We start from the raw sequence: 16251 nt of genomic DNA on the forward strand, positions 1-16251 counted from the left end.
ACGGACCACTAACCAAGTGGGTTGAGGTATTCCCCCTTAGGAAGCTTGTGTCAGAACGGATTTGGGAGTAACTGTTGGAAACATTCACTCGTTTCGGTTTCTCTTCCAACCTGATTACAACGTTTCGTATTTCACAAGTAAAGTCTTTGTTGATTCCTGTTGGGCGCTTCAACTCCGCCACAGGAAAACGAGTCCCTACCATGCTCAGAGCAACATAACCGAGAAAGTGAATCGGAATGTGAAGAGCATGCTGGTCGCGACGACCGAGCAGCACAGAGATTGGGACGCACGGCTGTCCGAAATGGCGTTCGCCGCTAGAGCAACCGTAAACAGGTCGGTGGGTATGACACCTGCTTACTTGAATTTTGGGAAAGAGATGGCCTTTCCGCTAGAGAACGCCCTACATGACGCGGCGGGGCCTGTGCCCCTTCCGCTTACGCAGTATGCGGCAAAGCTCCGCGAGCGCCTTGAGGCAGCGCAGCGCACGGCTTGTGAAAAACCTCGATGTCGCGCGCATGGAGCAAGCGGATCAGTACAACAAAGATCATCGTCACGTCGTTTTCAACACGGGCGACTTGGTACTGAAAAGAACGCACCTGCTTAGTAACGCAGCTCGTGGTTTCGCCGCGTCGCTAGCGCACAAGTGGGTTGGACTGTTCGAAGGTACGGCACTGACTACGCCACTCACCTACCAACTGCAGTTGTTGAGCAGTGAAGCCGCCGGTCCGGTGCACGTCGCAAACTTGAAAGCTTACCACTTTCGCAAGGACGATAACTGCGAAGCGGTGGAAGCTCAAGGCGATGCAGTGATCTCCCCCAAAGTAAGGCGTACAGGTAGCAGCCAGGTTCGCAACCGACGCTATAACTTAAGACCAAGACTTTGTCTAACGTCTTTGCTTCTTTCAGAATGCATTCTGATAACATTTTGCAGCAGCCAGAGGAACACCGTCGCAGGGGCGGGAAACCGCACTCAGCGCATGGTTCAAGGAGGGGCCACTTAAACTAGGGCACCCCACTAAATTGTAGTGGTTTGTAGCCCATCATCGTGACCAGCGCGGCCATACTGGACGTCTTCAAAGAGGCTGGCTTTGGAGCCCGAGCCCGCTGCCCAGGCCTGGAGTACGGGCCTCAGGAAGCCAGGTGTGCCCGGGGCGGAAACGCCTGCTGCAAAGGGGTCCCGCTGCATCCAGCAAGGCGCCACGTGGAAAGGGGTCGACAGCGATGTAGAGTAGCAGCTCAGGGCCGCTGCCAGGCGTACCCGTGGCCGTGCCCAGCTGCGCTGTGACCCCGAGGATGTGGCCGCTGCCGGAGAGGGACCAGCCGGAACGGTCCCGCCAAGCCTGCTGCTTCTCCCGCCATACGGACCAGCTGAGATGGCATCCCGCCAGAGCCAGGCGACAAGCCTCCATATTTTACGCCAACCCGGGCTCGGGACATGGACATGACCCGGCTGTTGGCGGACCCCGGGTCGGACGCTGAGGGGGGAAGATGTGGGGACCGCGCCAGCGACATTCAAAGTTCCCGCGGCTACCGATGCGCCGCCGTTTAGCCCCTCCCTCTCCCCGAACGTTTTCGGGATAACCGGTCCCGCGCCAGGATATAAAGGAAGGCCCACGCCGTCGTCTCTCTCTTTGCACTCCCGAGACGACGCGCGGATCGCTGCCTGCCCGTACAGACGACAACCCCGATGACCTCCCGCACCACCATGGACTTTAAGACGTGAGATTAAAGATGTTTATTACACGGCCCGCTGTGTATTTGTCTTGCATATCCCTCGGGCAGAGGAATCGCCCACAAGCTGCGTTATCAGAAGTCGATAAGCCCTTCTTAAAGCAAATCTATATATTACCCGCTTGCGTATAGAGCCTCCACGGCCGAAAAAGAGGCGGCCATATTACAGAAGTAAGAAAATTGTGTAGGAAAAACTGCTGTGGCGGCTGCATGCGGTGCCCACCTGATTTCCATTGAGACCTGATACGCCGTTGACTAGATAAAGAGCTCATCCGCGTTCTAAGTTTGGAAGCGGCTTTCGAAGTGAAAACGGCGCGTCTACATCGGCCTCTCAATGCGGAAACATCGCAGAGGTTCGCAGGATGCTATCCTGTCATACCTTTAAGGCTTTAAGGCGGAGTTTGTGCGTCCCCCATTTTTTTTGTTTAATATCACGCGCCTGACGGAACTGCTCGAAAAAGGAGGCCATGATATCAGGAGGAGCATCTTATGCATATCTTGAAAATAGCCGCTAAACTGTCATAACACGCTGGCTTGTAGCTCTGTCAATTCCAGTGGCTTCTTCACTCTTCCGCTCGAATGTAAATAGCTTTCTTTTCTCTTTCTCGGCTATCGAACTCAGCTGTTCTTGCCCTCGCTATTGTCTTCTCGACATACTTATTTCCATTTACTTATATACTTATTTCACCTGCCGCAGCTGGGAGCATGAAACAATTAATTGCGATTGCCTCAGCTGACATCTTTTCCTTCCGTTTTTGCCGGCTTTAAAAACAGTTGCTGCTGTGTCTGTACTGGCCGTGGTGAAGCTCCATTTGACTGTGAAATATTATATGGCCTCCCAGAGTTCCACACACCTGGGAAATCGCTCAGCCACCGTGAACTTCAGGTGCTCCCCTCCTGAGCCTTCTCAGAAAATCGGTATAGGCTCACATCGCCAATCGCTAGAGAAGATAGCGACCTTTTTCCTCCACGCAGAAAATTCTATCGAACAAGTGTCTAAGGTGAACCTTGGGGCCGACGAGGAATGCGGTGTGTTATCAGAGGTGGCCTACAACGTGACGGCATACGCAGCGCACGAAGAATATGTACTGTAGAGAGGAAGGCGCAACCGAAAGGTGGCCGCCACCTGAAGCAACCGGAGGTTGGCAGCCATGGAAAAAGACCGTTGTGACGAGGCTGGTTATGCCGGGGATTACCTACAGGATGGCTACCTTGGAAGGAGAAACTTACAACCAGAGCGGAGGAGTGCGGAGGAAACGTTAACGAGCGCATCTGATCAGACATACAAGTTAGGTATCGCAGTTCTAAGCGATATTTCAAACGAAGTTAGCTTCAGAGCATCTGTATATCGCCATCACCTCTAGTGGTCTCAGTTATCTAGAAAATGCATTGAAAATTTATATCCCACCATGCCTTAGCTAACGTTCAAACCACCGGATTGCACAGTCGGGACCGTTCTGTGAATTTTGAAAGTTTCACGGAGGAAGAGAGTGGAAACCTGGATTAGTTGGTACGCATATTTTCAACAGTGACCGCGGAAATGAGGAAGAACAGGGGAAAAGAAAGCGCACAATCCTTGTAGGCTGTTGCCATATGCTTCCCCTTTATCTTTCGTTTTTTTTTTTACTGTATGCGGGCACCCTTCTTTCTTCTTCTGTCACTGAGACATCGCAACTGCAGTGACATATCTGGCTGGCCACTTCGTCGTCTGCTTCTGAATTCCTGCCAAAGGAGAATTTTTAACGTCAGCAAACGCACAAGCGCAGCTCCTGACTGCTGCCTCGCCTGGCGCCCAGCCTCCAAACGCAGAGGTTGTCACGTGGCCATGTGAAGCCATACTCAACGGATTAATCAGTCAAGATTAACGTGCGTAACACCAGATTATGCAACACAGGTTTCTCTTTCAGGGAGTCTTCTATATGCTTCCCATAAATATTTTGCTCGGAGTGCGTATTCATGTACTAAAGTGGTAGGCCAGAGTCTGCGATACTAAACGGGACAAATCCAAGCAATTAGAGTTGCTATTCGTTCAAATTAATATCCTCCGAGTGTACTGTCACAATATTCCCATACTAAAATGGTCTATGTACTTCAATGGAAAAGTTTATGGTCAGCTATGTCTATCTATGGACTTTTATAGTCACCTATAAAGTGCCATTGAAATATCTATAGGCAGCTATAAAATATTCTATACCAGTTTGTCTACAGCTTCTGGACCCTACAAAATCTCTTTAGCTAACTATGGAAAACCATATGTCCATGAAGCTATAGACTATTAGTCATACAGTAATCTTTAGCTGTCTATATAAATTTAAATGCCTCTAAAACTACAGACTGCAAGCCATAGAATCAGTTTTAGCAAGCTATAGAAAAGTTGATACTCCAGAAGCAATAGAATATTAGTAATACAGATATCTTTAGCTGTCTATAGAAGTTTAAATGTCTCTAAAGCTACAGACTACAAGCCATACAAGCTGATTTAGTTGGCTCTGAAACAGTGTATGCTCCTAAAGCTATATAGCCTTGTAGTTATACAGTTATCTTTACCTGTCTATAGAAATTTGAATGTCCCTAAATCTACAGACTGATAGCCATTTAAGCTGCTTTAGCTGGTTATAGAAAAGTATATGCTCCTGAGGCTATAAACCTGTAGTCATACAGTTATCTTTAGCTGTCTATAGACATTTTAATGATTCTACAGATACAGACTGATACCCATATAAGCTGCTTTACCTGCCTATAGAAAAGTGTATGCTCTCGAGGCTATAAACTAGTAGCCATACAGTTATCTTTAACCATCTATAGAAATGTCAATGCCTCTAAAGCTACAAACCGTAAACCATATTTTAGCTGGCTATAGAATATTGTATATACCAAAAGCTATAGACCAGGAAGCGTACACCCTTATATGAATGTACATATATCGTCGGTTCAAATCCCTCGTGCGACTTGTACTCTAGCTTGATTAAGAGTTCTGTGCTGTATGCAACGAGAAACCGTATTTCAACTACAACACTGCACGATAAATGTATTGCGTCACAATCTTGGCGTAACTGGTGGGAGCACTGTCGCCGCATGGAGGTACGCCTGCGGTGAGTACCTCTGACCCATGATGGTTTTAGTTGTGGGGACCGCTGGCCAATTTCAGTTGTTTAGGCATCGAATTGAAAAGAAATGTCCGAAGATATAGAGCATGACACACATGCACATACACACTTGCGCATGTAAACACACACGCACGCGCGAGTGTTTCTATAGCTGACCACAGAAAAAGTTAACGACTGCAATGCTTGCATTAGGACACCAAAATTAGTCCATAGGTTATAGACTTCTATAGCAAGCTATAACTTTTTGGACCAAATGTCTATAGCCGACCATACATGAAGTTTCTATAGCTGGCCATAAACATTTGTACGCAACCATAGAAAATGCTAAAGACTGCAGTACATAGGGAGCCATAAGTCCATAGAATACGTTAGACTCCCAAAACCTACCATAGGAACAGCTATAGCTTTTTGGACCAAATATCTATAGCCGACAATACAAATAATTTTCTATAGCTGACCATAAAAGTTTATACCTGACCAGAGAAAATGCTAAACACTGCAGTAAATAGGGAGACATAAGTCCATAGAACAGGTTAAAGACTTTTATAGAACAGACTATAGAAAAACCTAAAGACAGCCATAGAAGCGGCTATAGATATTTGGGCCAAATTTCTATAGCCGACCATACAAAGGATTTTCTATAGCTTACCATAGAAAATTTTTGTATGGGTTTCCTTGGGCGCAGCGCCCCCACGCGGCTCTGATTTGTAGTGTGCTGGGACGCCAGGCTGCCGAATGAGCGACGCGCGTGGGAAATAAACGAGCAGTTCTATTTTGGTTCTTGGCTCGGTGCGTCGTGTCGCCCTTCGCAGGCATGTTGGCCTTCACCCGTAGTCGGCGACTACAGCCCGGCCATCAGCGATCATAGCATGCACCTCGCAGAAAAACCTTGAAAGGTCAAATGGCTTCCACTAAGCCCGTTTTTGAGTTATGCCAATCACGGAAAGCAGCTCCAAACTGATAGCATGGACACATAGTCGCGATGCCTTCCAATTGACTTTCATTTATTTATTTCTTGGGCCGATGAGGCGGCGGCAAGCAGCAACTTTGCGTAGGGTGCTTCACCGTCTGAAAAGATAGCGCAAAAATATCAAAATACGTTTCGTCATTTCACATCTCTACAACAGCAAATTAAGTGCGAAGTAAAAAAAGCTGTATCCTGCTAATACGCTGTAGAAATATTCAGTATTTCGCTAAATATATATGGGAAGACAAAATACTATATGACAAGTGTAACCCATCCCCATTCATTCGCGAAAGTAACTAGACGAGGGTTAAAAGACAGCTGATAGATTTGTTGCGTGTGTTTATGGAATGCTTTTGAGCATTCGTCCAAATTAGAACTTATTGAGAAGAGCCCAATGATTCGTCAATAATTTCTTACAACCGCGTTTTTTTGAAACTCGAGGGACGATTTGTCAGCGCAGAGACCCGGCGTTTGAACTATTTCCCAACAATGAATAAGTCACAGTACGGTGATGTGATGGTGAGAAACAGGTCATAATCAGATGCTGTTCGCTGCAGCCTCGCCGCCCATGATCCATGGACCATGTCCGGGGCACACAATGGTAGCTGCGTCAGCTTGGGGCTCTCACGTGAGTGCGTGAACCTGTCGCAATCGCGCACGAAGTTCGGTTTTCCACCACCGCATCTTCCTCTTGGTGGCAGTTGCACTTAGACCTCCGAATCCATTGTTGCAGACAACACAAACGAGAACGAAGAGAAAAGCAATGACCGACGATTTCGTCGTAGGATGGTCGGGAAAACGGGCGCGACAACCGGAAGTTGCAAGTGAAATGTCAACCGATGGCTTGAGCATTCCTTAAGCAGTTTTTCACCAATTCTGCCAAGTTTCTTGGTGAGTGTTATTTGAAGGGGGAGAGGAGGAGCTTCATTTCTAATCGTCGAAATCTCCGGTTGTGAAGACGCTCGCTCAAAATTACGGCAATGGGCAGACGAGCGATGCAGCCTATTGCTCCTCTGCATAACCTAACATTAGTTGATGGCATTTCCTGGTCTATTTTACTGTAGAGTATGCCATTACATATCGCTTGCTTGCATCAAGAATTCCTAGCCCAACATTGGTAAACCGTGAAAGCATACCAGTTGTGAGAAGACAAAAAAGGCGTTGTTATGGTCGTTATCTCAGTATTGCGACGAACGCAGCTCATACAGAAGGACACGTGTGTGCTGCGCAGCGTATAAGCGATGGTTTTATCTCCGCTGTTCCGCAACAGCTTTTTTAGGACGATCCTGCTCCTTTGAGTAGCGGAGCGACGCAGCTACCTCACTGGCCTTACATCCAGGGGTGATGCTCGCAAAAGCGGCAGGGACGTTCGGGAGAGACATATAATTTACGAGGTTGGGTATCTGTTCCAAGCTCCTCATCATCTTTTCAAGACATTCTCAGGGTGACATCACAGCGTAGGAGGTAGCGTGCGTAGCACTTGCAAAAGCTCAGCTTTAATGCACTCGATAAGGCACAAATGATCAACTAACAGCTGTCCTTATTGTGCCACCCATTTTCTTTCTATTATCTGGGCTGCTTGCTATCACCCAGTAGCGAGAGCAGACGCTTTTTCGTTGGCTCTTTTCCGTTGTCAACCGATTACGTGTTTGCATAGCCCGGAAGGCGACGCTTCTGCGTCCACAGGCTTGACGCGCCTATTTAAGCTTATTATACGCAGCCGTGATAAGGCGTTTGCCGACTAGCGGAAGGCTACTGCGCTATGCTAAAACAAACTTGTCTGCAATATGACTGGTAACATGCAAAAATATCTTATAATTTTGGCGCCGTGGAGACACGTCACTTAGGTAATACTGTGGTAAAGGACGTTCACGCAATCCGCAGAGAAATGCAAACGGTGCTTACCTTGGTTAAACTCATAGCATAGTCACGCTCCCTCTCAGACGAGGGACAGCCTGCGTCATGAGGCGGCCGCCGTCTGAAGCTCTTCACCAGAAGCCACCGGCACGGTTGCCTGGTCATGGTCCTCGCTAAGGGAAAGGTAGAGCGAATGCCAGCTAGGCTCACGCTCCGTGCTCAGGCTGCCCACGCGGTCGATGTATTGGTGCACGAGGCTCGCGCTGTCCACCTTTCCCACGTCTCCGTACATACCGCCGTCGTCGTCGTCTTCAGGTGGAGTGCTCGGAACCTGCGCGCAATTAGTTCCTGTCGCACTCAACGCGGCAGCTGACCTTTGCGCTAGGATGTGCATCTTATGGCCTCTTACGGTGTGCAGCAGCTTTATTCCATAGATATTACTTGCGTAAGCAATAACCTCTCTTGAATGTTCAAACCGCTTACCTGCACTACAAAAGGGCAAACAAAGAAGCTGCGATCATGTGCAAAGTGGCAGAATGGAATGGCCGCCCGTTTCTGGTCGCTTTGTAGCCAGTAGCAGAAGAGACCTAGGCTTAAGCAGCCCAAAGCAGATGTGAAGGTACGGTTAAGACATCTTTGCGACGCTTCTTATGACAGTGTCATAAAGTGGATTACAAATTTAATGTCACACCATTGAACGGCTGCCGATCATGGTAGTGGAGGAATGAACTGCCCATAGACTCTGTGCGACCGGATCTGCAAAGCCATGTACATGTATTTTTTTTTTTTTTCAGGCAATAAAGCGCACACTGTTATCGTCACATAAGGCAAGGTTGATTTTGTTTTATGAGGTTTATGAAGTTTAACGTCGAATTAAACTATAAGGATCGCCGTTACGAAGGCTCTGGATAATCTCAACCATGCCGGGTTAATAACGTGAACTGACGTCCAAACGAACATGGGTGCCTGCGTTGCGGCTCCAACGAAACGCGGCTGCCTCCGAGGATCGAAGCCGGGTGCAACGGCCAAGTAGTCGAGTGCCTAAGCACTGAGATACAGCGACGTGGATGTCCCCAAGTGCATTTAACTTCCATTTTTACTCTTTAAAAGAAGCAAAGCTGTGACGTTGGCATTTGCAGACAAATGTTACAGCGAGGTTTGTAGCATGGTGAACAGCCATTAACGAAGGCAGCGGGTTTGGAAAGAAGTTTCAAGATGAGGTAAATTCCCATTCTGCCGGTATTTCGCTTGCGATATTTCCTGAAAGATCTCTTTTAGACTGCCACCTAGAATAGGAACCAAATTTATTTCACAAACACGCTAAAAAGATCTCCGAAAAAAAAGAAACCTTCTTTTGCAGCTTGACGAGGCACAAAAGCAGTTAGAGAGTCATGGCATTCATATATGTGAGCAATTTCAATAATGCAAAACTGCGTGAAAAAAACGCAATGCACACTGTAATATAAAAACAGAAGTATGATCAATAAATGCGATTGTGAGCCGGTAACTGCAATTTTTTGGCTCATCATTTTGCGAGGATATGACCGAGGTAACAAAGAAACTCTTGCGGCACATTTAAACGGTTTCTTCTTGCGCATTCCTACAGCTTCAAGAAGCTTCCAAGAGCGAGATTGTGCAGCAATATTCCCAATTACTTGCCTTTTTTTTTTTTTCATCAGTGAGAATGCAGTCAATCTTGCACGGAACGAGGCTCATTGCGACCTGCAGAGCTTGTTTTCGTGTCGTGAAAAGGCAGAAATAAGCTTATTGAAGGGTCTCTTCGAGGCACTGTCACTTATCTTGTGAGTGAGTTGCCGCTGCTTTCTTCTGCGTACTACCGCATCTTCTATTTCGCTTAATGGTTCGTTTAGACAATGGCAGGAATGGACACAGTATGTGCGCATAAAAGTCACTCTTTGCCGTTGTCGCTTTAATGCGTGCATTTAGACACTGGCTCAGTCATCGCGCAATATCATCACGGTTTATTCTCAAGTGGAGGAACATTTTGGTAAGGTAGTGAGCGGAAACTTTACGCGGTGTGCACCTGCGTTGTCTGGCGCAACGTTTTTGGCATTGCATACTTTCGTGTGTAGGACCGTGTGTACTGCAGCACGATCGTTCGCAAGCTTCGATGAGCTGCATAGTGCTAATATCCCTTTAAGAACAACTTGCGATGTAGTACATCTGCTTTTCAGTGTCACAGTTGCAGGGGCCGGCGAGTTTGTTTAGTTGGTTTGTGCTAGCTTAATTATAGGTAAAAGTGGATATTATTTACAATATTTCTAGCAACGTTGAAACTGTTTCCTTGATATAATTCCTGATTGGGCCATTGTAGCGACTTTCCCTACTGCCGTGAAAAGCATGCTGAACAAGTTAGCATACGTCAGTTGCTGTTTGGACTAAACCCTGTGTGCGAGTGTGAAGTCTGCATTGTTCGGTGCCTTCCTACAATTACTTTTTTACGAATAGAGTCGTCGTCGCTTGCCACAACAATAAAAAATTTGGACTCTTGAAGCATCTTCAGCATACTGTCCTACTTTGAAACGCGTTTCTCGTGTCCGGCGTGACAAAATTACTAACCAGTTTTAGCGAATTTGAACCGAGTGAATTGCGATGGGCTGATGAGTTATGTGAGACTCTGGGGCACGGCACTTTCGGGTGTCAAATACCCCTCACCATGTGACAACGGTAGTGATTGCAGAAACCCTGAAAGTATGAAACGCCGCACATCAGTTTCTGTGCACTGAACACGTTGCGAACTAAGTATATGAATAGGCGCGAGATGAGTGCTCAAGGCGTAGCCAATCCCGGTTTGTGGCTGGAGCTCACTGAGACCGTATGGGCCCGATTGGTTGGTAAATGAATAAAAACTGTTCTTTGAGACCAGTCTACAAGCTTGAGCAGCACTGGCTTACGCCGGCTGAGGAAAAAAAAAAGAAAAACGTTGCAATGCGATTGGGCCAATATGGTCCGCAAGTTGGCACCATTTTTGTCTCGAGATAACAAATAGTATATTTTGTATCGTATTTTAAATACAAACGGCCTACAAATGTTGGTGAAAAATTAGCGCAGGAAGTAAATATTGTGTATTGGACGACGTGTCTATAAGTGATAGCTTGCTAAGAGTTTCGTGAACGTTCGGGCTCAGTACAAAAATAATAAATGTAAGGTTGATAGATGCCTTGTTCCCAAGCACATCGTAGTATTGTCACTTAATTAATAGCGCACCGCAGTATTGCATCCGGACCTCATTTTTCCCACGAAGCATAGCCGTATTTACCCAGCGCCAGTGGTTTTGTTTTGTTGACCGAGCCGACATGGCGGGCGTAAATCTCGGAGAGTTAAGAGATGGCGCTCCGAAATTCGCATATCGTCTATTGTAAAGACAATATTCAATCACGTTCACATGTTAGGCTTCAGGACACATGATTAAACTTCCAACTGAAGGCTATCAAAACCAAAGACAACCCGAGTTTTGAAAACATCTAGAACGGCATTGTGATTCGTGCTATTCAGTTTTAAACACAGGATTTTAAGTTTTTTGAGTTTGCTTTTCAGAATACGCTTTTATAATGTAGCACCACTTGAAAAAAAAAAGCAGAAGGAGGTTGAAGACGTTTACGTGATTTACGTTACGAAGCTACGGAAGTGTCATGAAAAAGTTGCCGATACTCTTGCGTAAAATTGGTAACAAATACCTGTGACTGACCACAGTGAAGAGGGATCAAACTGCGGGCAACAAACTCCTTGTGTCAACACTAACGAGAAGTTAGTTTCGGCTACATCAGGGATGCCATTTTAGCAAGGGGCACTGCGGCAAAGTAATCTTAGACGGATATTAAAAGAGCGTTTATCGAGATTATTATTTTTAGATCACAATGTTAAATAAAAAATTTTTTAAACGGGACTGGCATTTGGTTTTGAAGGCCTTCAATTTCTCAAAAACTTCTTGTGTTCTAAAATAAAAAACCTAATATTTTATTTATTTATTAAATTTTAAATTTGTCATTTTTTTGTTGCTCACTGCCGCTAAAATTATGCCCGCCTTGCCGTAGAACATAGTTCAGCACATCACACATGTGTATCTTTTACGAGGATTTAAAAACACAAATCGGAATTCACTAATTTGGAACATCTGGTATTTGGGGGGTCTGACGGCTGAGCCACGCGTATAAAAACACAATTCGTGCCGGTGCCCATACGAAGCGAGATGCACGGAGCTACATGTGTAAAATACAATTCACTCTCTTTCGTTGTCCCGTCTAGGCGTTGGCATAAAATGCTTTCAGATGCCGGCGTAGCACATTCCAGAGAGTAAATGTTCCTGCATGTTGTAGTCTCTGCTTAAAAGAGCCACCTGTCTACAGCATCGCTTAAAAGACTGAGTGAAACGTCCAGGAGCACTATTTTCCGCCATCCTCACTGTTTGCAACGGATCCCGTACGGGCCGCAAGGCTCACGCCATGATGGACTTCGCACGGGTTTTACGCGGGCACGCGAATTTTGCAACTCGCGAGGCACTGTGCTTCACATCAATTCACGAGGACAGTGAGTACACCTCTTAGTTTTCCAAGACAGCGCAAACACTTCCCACTGCTATATGGTTTCGCCAACTAGAAAGAACAAGGAAGACAGTACGTATTCTTGGCGCGGGCGTCTTTCCGGTGACGGCGCGTTAAGTACGCGCCGAAAGCTGGGCAGAAACTTTCGCCCATGTTTCGTCAGGCTCGGCTCCGTGTTCTCTTTTCGGTCCTGTCCCACTTCGATGCCATGCTCTGGCCTGGCGACAAGGCCACCTACGATGCATCGACAACGGTGGCTAAAAGAAAAGTATGTTTGCCGTTATTCATGCGGAAATATTGTTTTGGGGCGGATTCGAACTTCGCACAGTTTACGCTGCTCGTCACCCTGTTGGAAGCTTTCCTTTGCTGTGGCAGGTAGCTCGACAGCCAATTTCTGGCAACTTGTAGAACGCACGCATCGCGGCCGAATCGGAAAGTTGATTGTTGGCAGTTCAGTTTGCCTCAACTCAGTCGACCCGCCTCACAAGCAAGGTGAGGCGGGTGTTTCATCCAATCTACTCATTTGCCTCCGACTGCTAGTCTTACGATTGCACTGTTAAAACTACATGATTTTGTTGGCTGAGCTGAGGTGCACGCGCGAGACGATGCCTTGACGCGGAGGGGTGACGGATACGCGCATTGACATTTAGTGTCAACGCACTACTTCACGAAGTCTAACCAGCTCGATATTTCCTGCGTCGTCGAATAGGAAAGCGCTGCCAACTCGGTCTGCGTTTAAGATAAGGTGATAGGATCAGAATCCAGCCTTCAAATACAAATGTATTCTCGTCACTATGAGCAGTCCGGTAGACATTGTGTGTTCGTAGGGAGGAAGTTTAAAGTGTTTGATATTATGAGGAGGAAATACACAGAAACTATAGTTCTCTCTTTCACAGGACATTCGTGACAGTCAATACAGAACATTTGCAAGCAAATTGGTGCACGCGCTGCTCCTAGGCGTTTTTATGACGTGGTTAAAATGGGTATAATGATTACGTCGTCCCTGAAAAATTTGGTCAATATGCACAACGGTACTCCTCACGAGCGTCCTCAAGAAGATGACAGCAAGAGGATAGCGACAACGCCATTTACATCCACCATACGCCGAACTAGTTCTTTTTTAGTTGGACTTGACTCAGACGTACAACCTTCGCACTTTTGTTTTACTTCGGAAGGGGGGCGGGGACGGAGGTAGCGAACGCCATCATTTAGTGGGTCGACTTGTATTTGGAGCCAAGATATAGCAGCCAAATATAAGGTGTTTCGCCTATGATTTTCTGCACTTCTTAAATATTCGCACTTTGAGTTTAAAGAGCGCACTCTTTGGCAGTGGCAGCGATGATGGGCATCAGAAAATAGCTGAACCGTGTTCATTAAAATCCTGCTTAAGGCATACTGGCATCTTTTCAATAATACTGGTAGCTATTCATTCAATAGCTGGCTAGTAGTCCGTCGTAGCTATTCTCTATATCAGCTCTCGAATTTAGAAAATATCTTTCTCGTGTCCGTTACACCAGAATAACTTTTGAAGCTAGCAGTTAGAGCGCTCAAATGCTTAGAAGGGGGACCTAGGTTCAAATGCTGTCGTGGCGGTCGCGTTTTGAACGCGACAGGCGCCTACGTACTGTGCGACGTCAATGCACGCGAAAGAAACACACATGATATGAATTACCGGAGCCCGCCACTAGAGAATCCCTTCTGCCCAGAGTCGCTTTGGATCGCTAATCCCCAAGAGCCAAAACAGACCAGTACACACCCCACAAGCCTCACAGCATTAATTTATTGTTGTTTCATATTCTCTATACTTTAAAAATGTAGAGGCTCGAACTTTCGTGGTCCCTTAAATTCCGAGAAAACGGAGTAAAAATTTGAAGCGATGACAACCGGAAGATGCGCAAACCTGAAGAAACCTTTCGGGCGGATCCACCGGAGACGAGACAGCTGCCGCCGGCGGAGGCCTGTCTGTCGGAGGGCGCATCTCGAGGAGCGGGCTGCGGCTTGGGAATGGAATGGGGGAGGATTGTGATGTCTTGGCCCTGCAGCATTGGAAAGAAAAAAAAAGTAATTTAATTGCCTAGGCGAGGCGCCTAAGCATTATGCTATCATAAATTAGATGTCCTGTGTAGTTGTTACACCCGCCAAAAAACTTTTAGCCACCTTTCACTCAGTGAGATTCCTATCTTATGGTTGCATGCACGTCATTATGAGCAGTCCGGCAGGTATTGCGTATTCGTAGGGAAGAAGTTTAAAGTGCTTGATATTATATGCAGTGACTACACAGAAACTATGGTTCTCTCTTTCACAGAACATTCGTGACAGTCAATTCAGAGCATTCGCAGGCAAATTGGTGCAATGGCTTTGATGGTCTTCTCTCGAAGCTTACAGGAACTATATTGTGAATTGAACTGTGAAATCATACTCATCCTAATTAGTGAAAAACACTTCGCGAAAATTGGTTTTTAATTGAGTGCAATTGTTAAAATATGGTGGTTTGAAGAGAGAAAAAAAGCTACTTACGAAAATTACCTATCCCAATTTATCCCAAATAGTGGAAATAGTTTTTGTTTGAATACATTTCACCTTTTCAGGTGAAATTCACTCTCCTTTAGAACTGTCAATTTATTGAGTTGATTGCAGGAAGAGGATTGCAATTCTTTGTAATGTGCAGAAGAATTTTACGTTGCATTCGAGCGCCTGCGTTGTTCTTCCCTCGCTTCGTCCCGTTATTACGCTGTTCCCTTTTTAGCGACGTTAAACCAGTTAGCTCGCCAGAACACCATAATGAATTTCATGAAAACTTGTTTAGTTGAGGTCTGTTCTTTTAAATTAATGAAGGGTTTGGTAAAGTTAATGGTAATATCTCATTTGCATTCCAAGACTTCTCAAGTCACTTGCACGAGTTTTTTGAGCGGACTTACTCTCATTTTCTCATTCATCTGCAAAAAGAACGTAGCGGTCAGCTGCTACTAAATGATATTGTATCTAAGGGATCACATTAAACTCTTTTGCTCTTTTATATGTGTGCAAATGACGAGTTCATTCATATCCGAAACTAAATTTTCGATACGCAGATCACAGTTTTGGTACCAAAAGTATATAAACAATGTGAGAGTCAAGCATTTTCTTGCGGTTACATTAGGTATGAAGTGAAATGGATTGCCAAAAACAAAATTTAGTACCACGCACATGAAAAAATTATACTTCAGGAATTAATTTAAAAATATATCTAAAGACATATTGGCCTTTTTTCCCTGACCATGGTTCACTATACTATGAAATATCGGAGTATGGTCTTCGATGGCGGCTCATGGTATGGACACTCGGCCTACGTACGCGCCCAGCTGCGAAATGTTTCATGGTTACCTCGTATTGTGAAATTTATGCCCTCGTTGTCCGCGAAAAAATCAATTATCGCACGTTTGCATTCACTCTTGTCAGGCGTGGCGTCATTGATCCTTCTTCTTCAAGCTGCATTCCTTCCCGCATTCCCATCCCATGGAATTCTGTGCCATCCGGCTCTTAACCTCTACAAGTACAAACATTTTTTCGTTGCCATTTTTAGAACTCAAACTTTATATTCAGTAATATTCTAAAATAAACGTTGTTGAAAATAATTGTTATTTTGTGCCGCGGTGTCTAACGCTGTATTTAGTAGAAAGTAAGGGCGCTTACATAACCGCCATGTGTAATAAATTTCATTATTGAATTTTTGGCTTGACGTCTATGCGCGACTTGAAAGTGCAGATGAAAGTTATGCGTTTAACTTAGTGCTTTCTGTTCTCTTTTTCTTTATCATGGACATCCACTTGACTGATTGTTAACGTGTTGGCTGAGTGGTTAGGGAGCTCGACAGTGCTGAACTGAAGAACGCGGGATTAAATACTGGCCGCGGCGGTAGATTTTCGATGTCGGAAAACGTAAGGTGTCCGTGTTCTGGGCGATATCAGAGCACGCCACAGAACACCAGGTCGAGAGAATTTCAAGAGCCCTCCGCTACGGAGGAGGAGGAGGAGGAGTAGGAAAGGCA

The 16251-nt window shown here is 45.8% G+C and overlaps 1 protein-coding gene across 1 annotated transcript; it reads right to left on the minus strand.

Annotated features, from left to right (window-relative positions):
* Positions 1 to 5825: 5825 nt before the first annotated feature.
* LOC146182884 (uncharacterized) lies at positions 5826 to 14256 on the minus strand. The gene is made up of 3 exons (XM_084608662.1): positions 14125 to 14256; positions 7711 to 7993; positions 5826 to 5906 (listed from the first exon to the last, which is right to left on the minus strand). Exons 1-2 carry the CDS (start codon positions 14200 to 14202, stop codon positions 7766 to 7768), a joined length of 306 nt encoding a protein of 101 aa, XP_084464788.1. The 5' UTR covers positions 14203 to 14256; the 3' UTR covers positions 5826 to 5906; positions 7711 to 7765.
* Positions 14257 to 16251: the final 1995 nt, after the last annotated feature.

The sequence above is a fragment of the Amblyomma maculatum genome, chromosome 7, assembly GCF_055883805.1.
Source record: "Amblyomma maculatum isolate TAMU_Amacu chromosome 7, ASM5588380v1, whole genome shotgun sequence".
NCBI lineage: Eukaryota > Metazoa > Arthropoda > Arachnida > Ixodida > Ixodidae > Amblyomma > Amblyomma maculatum.

Excerpts from the sequence above, each read along its gene's own strand:
- LOC146182884 (XM_084608662.1), bottom strand. The coding sequence starts at position 14,202 with ATGCGCCCTCCGACAGACAGGCCTCCGCCGGCGGCAGCTGTCTCGTCT. Across the intron at positions 7,994-14,124 it reads CGCCCGAAAGGTTTCTTCAG|GTTCCGAGCACTCCACCTGA; the intron begins GTTTGCGCATCT and ends AATTGCGCGCAG.